The sequence below is a fragment of the Rhinolophus ferrumequinum genome, chromosome 9 (assembly GCF_004115265.2).
Source record: "Rhinolophus ferrumequinum isolate MPI-CBG mRhiFer1 chromosome 9, mRhiFer1_v1.p, whole genome shotgun sequence".
NCBI classification, from domain to species: domain Eukaryota; kingdom Metazoa; phylum Chordata; class Mammalia; order Chiroptera; family Rhinolophidae; genus Rhinolophus; species Rhinolophus ferrumequinum.
The window spans coordinates 22,044,583-22,057,574 of NC_046292.1; the positions used below are offsets into that span (position 1 = coordinate 22,044,583).

At 40.5% G+C, this 12,992-nt stretch overlaps 1 protein-coding gene across 2 annotated transcripts in view; it reads left to right on the forward strand.

The window, feature by feature from the left end:
• The first annotated feature begins 460 nt into the window (after positions 1-460).
• The window catches only part of KPNA6 (karyopherin subunit alpha 6), a 39,062-nt gene continuing 26,530 nt past the window's right edge, over positions 461-12,992 (forward strand). Inside the window, exon 1 of one of the 2 annotated variants that reach the window (XM_033113815.1) lies at positions 461-604. In XM_033113815.1, the coding sequence (XP_032969706.1) occupies positions 487-604 (118 nt within the window). In that variant the 5' untranslated portion in view covers positions 461-486. Of the gene's footprint in view, positions 605-927; positions 1,067-12,992 lie in introns of those variants that run through there. The other variant, XM_033113816.1, reaches the window with a different exon arrangement.

Consider the following 12,992-nt stretch of genomic DNA (forward strand, 5'->3'; position numbering starts at 1 on the left):
ACAACACCAATCCCTGCTCCCAGAGAGCTTGCTGTGAGGATAAACGAAATAGCTCTGTGAACTATAAAGCACTGCAGCAGTCTTATTATTTTTCTACTTTTCATCTTCCAATAAAACTGTAAGCCCGTTTACTCCTGACTTATTTCCTTATCTCTGTATCCTTGAGCAAGTCACTTCCCCTCTTCAGATAATTCCTTATACATATCCAGCTGGGTCTATGATTGGCATTAATTACAAAAGTAAGGATTGCTTTCTGAGAGAAAACGTTTCTAGTCTATTTCCTCACTAGAGGCAGAAAACGCTGAGAATTAGGCACACTTTCTTTAGTAGGTAATCCCTTTCCTTCCTCCCCACCCAAGTCTCTCTCCACCCATCCCTTTTAGATCCCACCCCTATTCCCCGCCTTTTTAGCTGCGGTCTCTTTAAGAGCGTTCCTCTGTGTAAACTAGGCTGTGGAGCTGAGAGCGCATTTCTTCCCGGGGTTGAATGTTAAGTTGTTTGTCCGTTTCGGGCTGCCGTCTTGCAGGTCCGCCATATTGTCTGCTGAAGCTGCCGCTGAAGCTGCCGCCGCTGCCGCCGCCAAGTAGGAGCGGAGCCGCGATGGGTGAGTAAGGGAACCAGGCATCTGGGGATTCGAGTTGAGGCCGTCTTGAGGCTTGGGTCTGGCGACAGCCTGTCTCCAGTTTTCAGAGGATGTCTGAGTCCCCTCCAAATAGGTTTGGGGGAGAAGCCAGGCCGGGAGTGGCGCTTAGGCCAGTTTGGGGCCGGGCTAGGGCCCATGCGGGGAGCAGTCCTTGGGGGCTGGTTCTGGGAACACGTCGCCACGCCTGGAGCCCCCACGTGGTGTCCCTGGGCCAGAGCCCAAGCGTTCCCCGGGGCTAGAAAGGGGCCGACCCTCCGGCCTGCGCCGAGACTGCGGCCGGGAAACGGGCTCCCCGCCGCAGGCCCGGGCGGCGCCACGGGATCCTCATCCAGGCGTGTGTTTGACCGACGCGCATCTTGACTGGATGCAGTGGCTCCCCTGAACTGAGGGAAATCCTACCCACGTCGCGCTTAGAGTCCTCTGGTGAGGGGACGCCAGGCAAGCCAGCTCCAGGCCCGTAACCAAGGGCAGCCATGCTAAAGACAGCCTGGGCCGCTGAAGGCTAGAACTTCCCCAGCCAAAGCAAAAATAGGGTGGTTCGGTTAGGTTTAGAGTGACGGCCTTCATAGTGGTGGAAAACCAAAGGCCCAGACATTGTGGCCGTATATAGGTCGGGGATTTAAGGTTTCTGGGTCTGGCCCTGGTTGGGAGAAAAGGAGAGACCTGTTGCTTGCTCTTTCTGAAGGGACTCCGGCTGGCCAGGCTTGTGTTAGGGAAGAATGCAATGGAGAAGTCTTTGGATTTAGGGGCAGAAACATTAGTGGTATTTCCTCTCCAGCAATAAAAAATATCAAATTTGCTAAGCTCTTATGTGCAGACATTGTTCTGAGTGCTTTACATGTTCCGTTTTACTTAATATGAGCCGCCTAATGAGACAGATACTGTTATCCGTATTTTACAGATAAGGAAACTGAGACTTAGAGAGGTAAGGTAATGTACCCAAGGTCACACAGTGCCTAAACCTGGGTGATCACTCTAAAGCCCTAGTTTATAGCCTGGCCCCCTAGTGGTTGGGCTGGAAAAGGGGGGAAGAAAGCTTTTAACCCTAGGCGAAGTTGTAAAGGTGGTGGGTTTTTTTGCTTTTTGGTGTTTTTTTTTTTGCTGGTGGGCCCACTTTGAAGTCTTCAGTCTGAACAAAACTGGAAAACTGCAGATTGAATTGCTAACCCCAACTGTTGTTTGTGGGGGGGGGGGGCGGAGGAGGAGCTAAACGATACCCTGGAATTGAGTTTTGTAAGATCCTGATTCTGAGGAAATATTAATTATTCCCTTGAACAGCAAAGCAATGATTGTAGAATCAGATCTGGTATTATAAACCTGTCTGGCACTTCCTAGCTCTCATCCAGAGAAGTCACTTAGATAAATGCAGTAATACATATGGAAAGCACAACCACGACAAGTGTTCGTTCTTTTTCTTCCTTTCTGAGCCTTCCATGCCCTCATCTCTAGAAAGAGGGAAGGGCAGTGTTATCAAGGTGTTTGAGGACTAAAGATAACACAGTGTTGGAAGGTTAGGGTTAGGGTTCTATAAATATCAGACCAGATTGTTTACCTTCAATAATGTTAGTTCCTTTCTCTTAAGTACTCTGGTTTCCAGAATCTTCCATTAAGACTTACAGGTCTGTCTTTGTAATTGCAGCTTTATGTATCAGTGAAAAAGTTTAGGGCTTTTATGTTACAGATTTTACACTGGCCTTCAATTTCAAGAACACTGGTACCTCAAAGGGAGGGAGCTACTAATATTTAGTTTGTTGAGTTCAGTGAAATAAATCTGGTACAGTTTACTCAGTTTTTACAGATTGGGAAACTACCTCAGAGAAGATAACACCTAGTAAACAGTAAAGTCAGAAATGAGATTCTTAACCATTTTGCTGCACATAAACCTCTTGGAAGACTTAAGGTGTGAAGTAAAGTAGTCTTTTTCTGGTAGACTTTGAAATGAAAGTTCTTAAGTGGAGCAACAAAACCTGACCTGGGTCCTGATGGGGATTTTTAGTCTAGAGTGGGGTGGCCTCCCTTTTTCTCCAGCTCCAATTCAAGTACCTTTCACATCTCACCCTGTCATTCTAAATGTCCAGCTATTGGTGGTTTTGTTGTTTTTTGTTTTTAGCTGATCTTTATACCATGGGAGTGAAACTAGTGTAAGGATACATTTAAACCTGACAGTGAATCCGAGGTAGTTTGGGTTATCCTCATTTTTAAATGAGTAAACTGAGGCTTTGAGATTGGGTGACTAGTCCAAGGCTGGTGATCTAGGCCCTTTGGATCCTGGGGACACTAACACGGCCTGCACCACATCTACATGAATCTAGAACCTGCTGTATTTCACTGTGTCTCAGGTGTACTCTCCTTGAGCTCTGGCCTATATCCTGTGCTATTTCTCCTGTGCCAGACTTCACTAGCCTTGACAGACCTTTATAATGATTTCACTGCCATTAGGAACCCCGTGGAAGTAATCTTTGCAGCTCTGGAAGTTACTTATGCTAACCCTCCCCGGCAGAGACCACCGCCTCTCAAAACTAAGTCTTGGCAGACACTGGTGGTTTTATCACCATCCCTGCCACCTTGCTAATCAAGAATCGGGCAGCCCCTTCCCAGCCCCAGGGGCTAGGTCTTGATTAATATAAACTCTAAACCAAATCATTGTAATTCTGTCTCCCTGGGCAGTGATTGATTTGGGCATGGGCATGTGATACAGTTCTGGCTAATGAGATGTGAAGGGAAGCCTGGGTGACTTCTGAAAAAGCCTTCCTTATTTAAGAGAGATTTGCCAAGTTTTATTATTTTTTGCCAGCTTATGTTTTAATTCAGGTATCACCAAAATGTGAGAGCCTCAGAAAAAGAGAGATGGGAAAACTATAATAATAGTCAACACTTACTAGAACTTCCTATGTGCTAGGCACTGAGTACTGTAATGTTAACTCAGTTCTCAGATTCTCATGTTCTAGTTGAGGAAATCGAATCTCAGAGAGGTTCAGTAACTTGCAAAAGGTCAGAGCTAGTAAATAGAGGAATCACGTAGGTAGTACAGTTCTAACCAAATTATGGCTATGAAGGGCAGTGTTTTGCCTCTGGTAAGCAAAGAGCCCTTTCTGACTCTGAAATTGCCATTAGTAATGCTGGGATCATGAGGCAAAATTTATAATTGCAGGCAGTTCTAAAGGTGCGAGTAAAGAAGATAGAAATCACCTGATCTCTTTATGATGTTTTTAAGCAACTGAATTAGCCAATTTTGCAACTGTCCACTATCTCTGGGTTTAAATAGGACACTGAAGACCACTTTAGTTTGCTTTTGGGTGCGTGTAACAAAACCTTTCTAACTGATAACTCTTCCGGTCAGGAAGTAATTTAGCCCATCTCTTCTTTTAGTTTCCCTCCAGCCTTGCCCACCCACCCCACAGTTCATAACAGCTACTTGCAGAGAAGGCACTAAACCACCTAAGTATCTCACAAGCTTTAAACTCACTACCCCTTCTTGGCCTGCTTTTCCTCCCATTTTAATAGGGAGACCATTTGCCCAGACACTAGGACATAAGATAGAAACCTTATCCATCCTTGAAAGTCCTTTACTCTTTTCTTCCCTTTCTGTATTGGCAGTTGTTGGATACTGTGTGATCCTGTTACTGAGGTCTTCCCTAAATTGCTTTGTGTAGGTTTTTCTCACAGCATGGTCCCACAAAGAGTATTAATCCTGTGGTTTTCAACCTTACTGAGTCTCAGGCTCCTCAAAGTGAAGATAAGGATAATGCTGTTTATTAATGTTGTTAGTAAAGATTCAATGAATTACTAGATGTCAAAAAATATTGTACATTCTAAAGGTGTTATAACTTCGGAAGCCCTCCAAGTCTCTTCTATAGCCTCTCCTACCACTGCCAATTCTGCTGCAGCAAATGTTGCTAAAACACTCGTCCAATCTTGTCACTCTCCTCAGTTTAGCAATCTTCACAGGACTCCTTCTTGTTTACAGGATCAAATCATAACCCATAGGGTATGATATTCAAGGCCTTCTTATCAACTTTACTAATCTTATGCCACTGAACGTTTATCACACGTCCTGCATTCCACTCTGACTACCTCCTTTGTGCCTTCCCTATGGAAATCTGGCCTGTTTTTCAAGATCTAGTTTAAACGCTAGGTGAACATCCTTTGTGAACCTTTCCCACGTATTTTTCACGTCTTCCAAACTGGAAGTGAACTCTCCTGAATTCCTGTAGCACTTGGTTCTTGCCTTTCACATAGCCCTTTTCATATTCATTTTTGTATTTCAGTTACTTCATGCTGTGCTATTATTAGTTCTTTGACCAGTTAACCAGTTACTTAATCTCCAGAGCCTCATTTTCTTCATCTCTATAACAAGGATAATAGTATCTACCTTATAGGAGTGTTAGGGGGATTGACTGAGCTACTGCATGTAAAGCATTTTAGCATGGTGTTTAGCACACAGTAAGTACTTAATAAGTGATAACTAATTGCTGTTAGTCACTTAATGAACAAATAAAGTGCTTACTCTGTGTCAGGCCCTGTGCCAAATATAAAGATTAATCAATTTGTTTTTGAGGGGAAGTCATAAATAATATATTATGAATATTTGTCAGGAACTCATGCTTTTAGGGGCTAGGCAGGCAACAGTTACTAATTTCAGCATATTATTGAATGCCTACTATGTGCCAAAGACTCTTCTAAAGCCCTGGAAATATAGCAGTGAACAAAACAGACAAAAATCTATCCTTCTGGTGAAATCTCCAGAGTTTAAATTCTAGTGGGTAATTGAGTGAAATCAACCAAATACTAGTAGAGACTGGCGGGCCAGCTCTAGCCCCATGCAGTCCGTTGAGTCGCCTTTAGTTGTTGCCGTGAGGGAATGAATGTAAGTCTAGTGTTGCCTTATTGTATAATTTCCCATTCCTTTCCAAAGTCCCTCTCCCCCTTTAAGTTGGAAATCTGAATTTCATATGATAATAATGGATGAAGCATTTATAAATGTTACAGTTAACTTTTAAAATCTAAAAACATTAAGCAAACTAAAGCTAGGATATTTGAGGCCAAATATAGCCTAAGAATTGCCTGTCTTATTTATAAATTTTGCCTGAATTAATATTCTGTGTATTTTATAAAATATTTCTTAAAATAGTCTATGTATTTTACCAAATTCTGTGTATTTAAAGGTACATTTTAAAAGGGTGAAGACAAATATTTTTAAATGTCTTGCTGATCATGACAGCATTATGTATTCAGTAGGCATTATTTTTGAGCATATTATACATTTGGAGTAAGATGTACAAGAGATTGTAAGTCCATACTTTAAATAGTCTTCTAGATAATTTAAAATTTTTGGTTGACTTAGTTCTAATTAGCGTTCATTATATTATTTTGTTTTATTGTGATGTGGCAAGTGAAATTTTGGTACTTAGGAGCTCATAATTCCAGAGACATCAGCTCTGCTGTTTTTTTGTTCCTCTTGTGTTTGCATTATTAACATCTTCCATTCAGTTTCTTGATAGGACTCTAAACCATTTATCCATTTTATGAATGTTAATTTATTTAAAACTCAATAACTTATAACTAGGCATGCAAACTACAGTGTGATGCCATATGTGAAATGTGAATGAACTAGTGTCCTCACTTGGTATAACTCTCAGTCTTCCTTCAGGAACACTTGGCCATCTGACCAAAGTTGCCAGTATTAATAGGTATATATATATATATATATATTCACACACACCCCTATAATAAAGGTAAGCTTTACTAATATTGTATATTATATATTAATATATTAGCATATACATGTTAGAAAAAACATCTGTATTTTTTTTTCTTCCTGCATACCAGTTAATCTTTTTTTCTGTTGATGGAACTTGTGGGGTTTTTTATTGTTTTTTTTTCAATTACAGTTAATATACAATATTATATTAGTTTCAGGTGTACCCCAGCTAATCTTGTGTTCTGTACTTTGGAGAACAGTATAAATTGATAAATATTTTGGATGGTGCAGTCCGGAGTGCAATAGATACATAGGTCCACCCCAGCCTAGGGGAATCAGGGACGGCCATTAAGCTAAGTGAGACCTGACCTATGGAGAGGAGTTGTCAGTGGCAGGATGGGGATGACTGAGTATTTCAGAAGCAAAAGATTGGTAGACTAGATGGGTTGGTAGCATGGGAAGGAATTATAGTTGGATTTTATCCTGATGACAGTGAAATGCCATTGAAGGAAGGATTATAATCTCAGAAGTGACATGATCACATCGATTTATTTGTATTACTTGGACTGCTCTGGAGAGAATGAATTAGACTGCTATTAGGTTGGTGCAAAAATAATTGAGGTTTAAAAGGTTAAAAATAATGGTAAAAACCGCAATTACTTTTGCACCAACCAAATACAAGATACCAGCTAGGAGGTTCTTTAAATATGTAGTTGGTTCTTAAGTGCAAAAGTCCTAGAGAGTTGGTGCTGGTGACTGAGGTGGTAATGGGGAGTACTCGGGTTAGGAATTTGAAGTAGTAGGGCTTGTTTATTGTTTTCATCTGGAGGCCGAAGCCAGGGGTGGAATTAAGCATGACTCCTAGGCCTCTTGCCTTGAGTGGGTAGTGCTGCTGTTAACTGACATGTTTCAATCTGGACATTTTGAGGTGTCTCTGTGACCTCCAAGGGAAGGGGTCCAAAATGCAATTGGATGCAGACGTCTGGAGCTCGAGAGTAAGGTCTGGGGATGGGGTTAGAGGTTTGATCATCTATTTATCTATGTATGGTAACTAAAACCATGGGAATTATTGATGGCACCTACGAAAAATGGGTCTCAGGGGAGATGGACTCAAAAGAGAACCCCAAGTTACATCCGCTTTAATATGCAGGAAAAAGGGATCAGTAGCCAGAATTGGAAGGAGAAATAAGGAGTGATTGGTGTCTCAAAAACCAAGGGAAAAGAGAAAATTTCAAGTAGAAGGAAATGGTTGTCAGTATTGAGTGCTGTCAAAAGGACCAGCAGAATAAGAACTGAAAAGTTCTAATTGAATTTAGCATCATGCATTTGATCAGTGACTTTTACAAAAAGTTTTGATGGCATGAAAGCAAGTTGGAGTGGGCTAAGAAATGAGAGAGGAGAGGCAACTTTTAAGAAGTTTGGAGTAAGAGAAAGAACCGGTTAATGAGGCTCTTATTAAGTCTAAGAAAGAGATCATGAAGACCTGAATTAGGACAATAGCAGTACAACAGAGAAAAATTAGCAGTAGCAACAGAAGTAATTAGGAAATAAAGTCAGCCATTCTTAGTGATTGGATGTGGCGATAAGGGCAAGGAAGGGAGTTGTCAAGCGTGACTCCCAAGTGTCTGGCTTGAAAAGCTGAGAAGATACCGGTACAGACCCCTAATCCCTTATAACAGTGTTTCTCAATCTGTTCTTTTGTTATCACCCTCCTAAGAAGCCTTTTTAAACATTTTTTCCCCTAATGCATCCCTCCCATGAAATTTTAATACATAGATACACTCTACATCTTTTTATGTACGTTAAGTATGTCTTTGCTTTATGTATAAAAAGAATAAGCCTAAAGCTTGTTTCTTATTCAGTACAGGGTTAAGAATGACTAAACAAAATTTTTATGTTAAAAGTTAAAAAAACTATTTGCATTTAACTAAGTTTTATAGCTGTGTTTGCTGAATAACTTCTAATGTAATTTATTTTTAGTGAACTTTTAAACTTTTGCTTGATACGAGAAATAACGTAGAACCGAACTAGCTGCTAGATATTCATTCAAATATCATTGACATTTTTCTTGTCAATACTTGGCATAATTAATCATGACAAATTTTAATTTGTAGAAATAAACAATAACATATAAACTTAATTTTATATTAAGATGTCACACACAAAAGCACTGAGGATCAAACAAAAATAACATCCAGACACGCGTAACAGGCATGCACTGGCCACCTCTCGTCAGATGACTTAAAGATCTAGCGGTCAATCGAGAGGAAGTCCCCAGTCATGGCCGTCTGTTCACCATAGGTTTGTACCACAGATCTTGCATACTTTTGGTCTGCCTTCCAGGAAGTCAGTGTGAATGCTGCTCACGCAACAGTGGAGAAAACCCAATGAAAGAAATGAAATGTTAAGGAATTAGACTTTATTGCTAAGGTTGAACTTTGGAGAACTGCATACCTTTGTATTATCTAAGTACTCCCCACCACACAAACCAGTTTTACCCTTTTGGGGGCATGCAATATGGCCCCCATTAAGAATGTATGCCGATAAGAAACCATTTATGCCAGATATTTCAGAATTCTAATTGTTTAGATTTTAGAAAGGCATGTACATGTAACTTGGATAACACCTCCAGCAGGGTCTGGGGTAAAGCCTATATAGTCAAATATTAATACTTTGTGGCAAACCGTTTGAATATTAAGTGAGATAAATAAGGGCTATAAATAGTCTCATATTACTTTTGTTCAGGTTTTACAGCTAAACGTGTTTTGAGGCTATATTTACTTTTAAAAAAAAACTTTTCAGAGTTCTTTTGATTTCTGAATTCCAAATAAGGAATTGTGAACCATGAATTAAGAGAAATGTATAGGAAGTAGGTTTATGGAGATGATGACTTTTAAATTAAAAAAAAATTGAGATGCTTATGGGTCGTGGGTGGAAGGAACCCGTTGGGTATTGGGTGTGGACTGCAGATGTAGATTTGGAAGTCATCAGTATTTGTTTTCCAAAGACGCAATAATTGTCTAATGAGACGTGATTGGAATTGCTCATCTTGGGGTGAGGTAAATGGTAGAGAGCAAGTCCTTTTTAAAAATTCTGGCTCCTTGTTTCTTACAGCCTAGCTTTGGAGAGAATGAAGATGGAAAAGAAGGATAAAGATTAAGAGAAAGGAGCTATAAACACAACAACTCAAATCTATGGGACACAGCGAAAGCATTCTTAAGAGGGAAATTCATAGCAATACAGGCCTACCTCAAGAAACAAGAAAAATCTCAAATAAAGAAAATAAAAATAAATTTTAAAAAAGAGAGAAAGGAGCCACAGTGTTAGGAAAAAGGAGCAGGAAAAAACTACCTATTAATAAAGAGGAAGAAAATAATAGCTGTTCTTTTTGACCCAACTTCTGGAAATTGCCCTCATGAGCAATTCAGGCCTTTCAGAGTAGGAGCTTCCGAAAAAGGAAGTAACCATTGATTCAGCATTTAGGCCCTATTTATTTTCACATTATCTCACCAGTCCTGCAGAGCTATGAAGTTTATCCTCGTTTTATAGTTAATGGAAATAGAAACTCAAAGATAGTGGGTATGGTTATGTAGTTGGGATTGGAACCCAGCTCACCTGACTCCTCAATTGGTGCTCTTTCCCACTACATGGTATTTGAAGGATTTGATAGGATTTTAGGGACAACATTGGATGTCTGTCCATACATAGCATGTCTTCTGAGGGCAGAGAGGATTCCCTTTGTGTGCCTCTTCCCCTCCATGTTGTCCTGAGCCCTTGTACATGGGGTCACAGCAGATTGCCTCCCCAGTCTAGCTCCATTTTGGATCACTGTATATGTACAAGTTAGAGAAACCCCTGCTTTTAATTTGTCAGAAGAACTGTTGAAAAAGCCCTTTCTTGTACCTATTACTAAAAGTTAAAATGAAGAGCTAATCACGGGGATTTGTGTAATGCAGCCTGCAGACAGATGGAGAAGGCTCCTTGTTTGATGACTCGGGATGGAGGGGTGTAGGGCTGCAGAACCGAGTCCAGGTAGCCAGAAGTTCACTGTTACATCTCAGAAACGTGTTGCTGTGTGGACCTTTGTTTTTATTTCTCTCTAACCAAACTGGCTTGTTCCTCAAACCAACCTTGGGCTTTCTGTTCTAATCTTTGCTCCTGGTGAACTGTTCTCCCCACCCCTGTTATCTTCAGAAATATTAACCATCCAGCCTTCAAAGACCACGTTAGAGCTTACCACTCAGTAAAGCTAGTTCTCACTCCCACCCTCTGAACTCATTGCATGCTTAGAGTAATGACTCTCTTATATTCTTGATGCTATGACACTAAACTAGGTTGTAAAGCATCCTTTACACAGTGCCTGCCACACACATTTTTTTAAATGAATAATAAATCACTTGTCTATTTGAGTCAGTTTGGAGATAACCATTTGGAATATATAATTCACCCCCCGCCCCCCAGCTCCCTGAACAGTGTGACTGCATAGGAGATATTCGGTGAATATTTTGTGGTTGGCTTAAATGGAAGTTGAGCTCTTTGCTTTCCCTACTTTAAGTAATTCATTTTAGTTCGTTGTTTCGTTGTAGTACCTAATGGTAGTGGTAATGGGGTGTCCCTAGGAGGGTGAGAGCTGCCAGATTCTGCAGTCTACAAAGGACAGTTAGAAATTTTCTTATGAAGAAATTGTTCGGACTGTATCTATCCTTAGTCCTCTCCTATGTCTCTCGGCACCCCTTACTTCCCACGCCTAGGTCTGAGCACTGCATTTACATATAGACTTAAAAGTCCAAAGGATTACCGTGTTTCCCCAAAAACAAGACCTAGCCGGACCATCAGCTCTTTTGGAGCAAAAATTAATATAAGATCCGGTATTTATTATATTATATCCGGTCTTATAGTAAATAAGACCAGGTCTTATATTAATTTTCACTCCAAAAGACGCATTAGAGCTGATGGTCCGGCTAGGTCTTATTTTCGGGGAAACACAGTAGTAAATCCTAAAAGAGAATTAGGATTAGTGAACTAGAGAAATAGGACAATTAACTATCTGGTTGATTTAGTGTGCCATACCTCACTTAGACCCTGAGCCTTGCGTATACAGTTACATGTGCAGAAAATAATTTTCCCTACCTAGTCTTTTAGTCAAACCACCTAGTTTAGAGCTTCCACTTTGTTTCTTAGAGTAATCAGTGTTTAGCCCAGTCCTGTGACGATCTGCTAGAATATGAGCAGCCTTGCTATGGCCCCATTGTGGACTGACCCAGTTGTCCATACAGGATTCTCTCCCCTTGTCTCAGACTGGCGGTTCTGACAGGCTTGCAAGTAATACCCTGAGAGCCTCATGCTGTCAGACCTGTTTCATGCTGTTTTCTTGTTAGCAACATTATATGGTCATGAAGCTCCAAGAGAAATTCCAGAAGTTTGAAAAGCTATTACCAAACCTAATCCTACCTTATCAGCACAGCATTTTACTATGTTTCCCCAAAAATAAGACCTAGCCAGACCATCAGCTCTAATGCGTCTTTTGGAGCAAAAATTAATATAAGACCTAGTATCGTATCGTATTGTATTGCATTATACCCGGTCTTATATTACATAAGACCAGGTCTTATAGTAAAATAAGACCGAGTCTTATATTAATTTTTGCTCCAAAAGATGCATTAGAGCTGATGGTCCGGCTAGGTCTTATTTTCGGGGAAACACGGTACTATTTACAAAGTACTTTCATGTATCTTTTAATTTGATCTTCACTGTGACTCTGAGGTAGGGTAAGGGTAGAAAAATTGAGATACAGGTAAGTGACACCTAAGGTGATACACTTATTAACTAGTAATACCGGAAATGCCATTGTCTGGCTTTGTAGCTCCTTTCACCAATACCACACTCTACTGTACTTTTTGGTGGTCCATCCAGCACAACCACCTTCTCTCAATCTAGATATTTCTTTCGAATACAAACCCCTGGAGATATTCTGTCCATTCACATAATGTGGAGGTTTTAAAAAGATTTTTAACCCTACATCAGACTTAAATGGCATTTATCTTAGCTCATCCTATTTCCTTCAACTTTGTATTTCCCTTACCACAGCTGCCACCACTACCAATCCCTACATACACACACGCGCGCGCGCAGTGGAGGGTGCCACAAAAACAACAGGGAGGTTGAACTCAAATGGTTTTTGTTTTTCTTTTGAAGTGGCAGACAACCGTCAAGTGACTACCTACCTGTCAGTTCCTACAGTTTTCTACTTCTGTTCATATCAGTGTTGGTATCATCTGATATTTGTATTTCCTATTCCTGGCAAGAACTGGACCACACCTCATTTGAGGGGTTGAGCCAGGCAGTGGTTAGGGTGGTAGAAACCAAGAAGGAGCACCATGTTTCCTCGAAAATAAGACCTACACCGAAAATAAGCCCCGTTTAGATCGTCAGCCAGACAAATGCATTTAGTACGTTATAACAATTTCCAGAAGAAGATGACATGACTGTATTTGAATAAATGTAGATTGTTGTACCTGAAAAAATAAGACATCCCCTGAAAATAAGCCCTAACGCATCTTTTGGAGCAAAAATTAATATAAGACGCAGTCTTATTTGGGGGGAAACACGGCATTCACACTCCTAGGAAAGAAATAACAAGGGAATTCC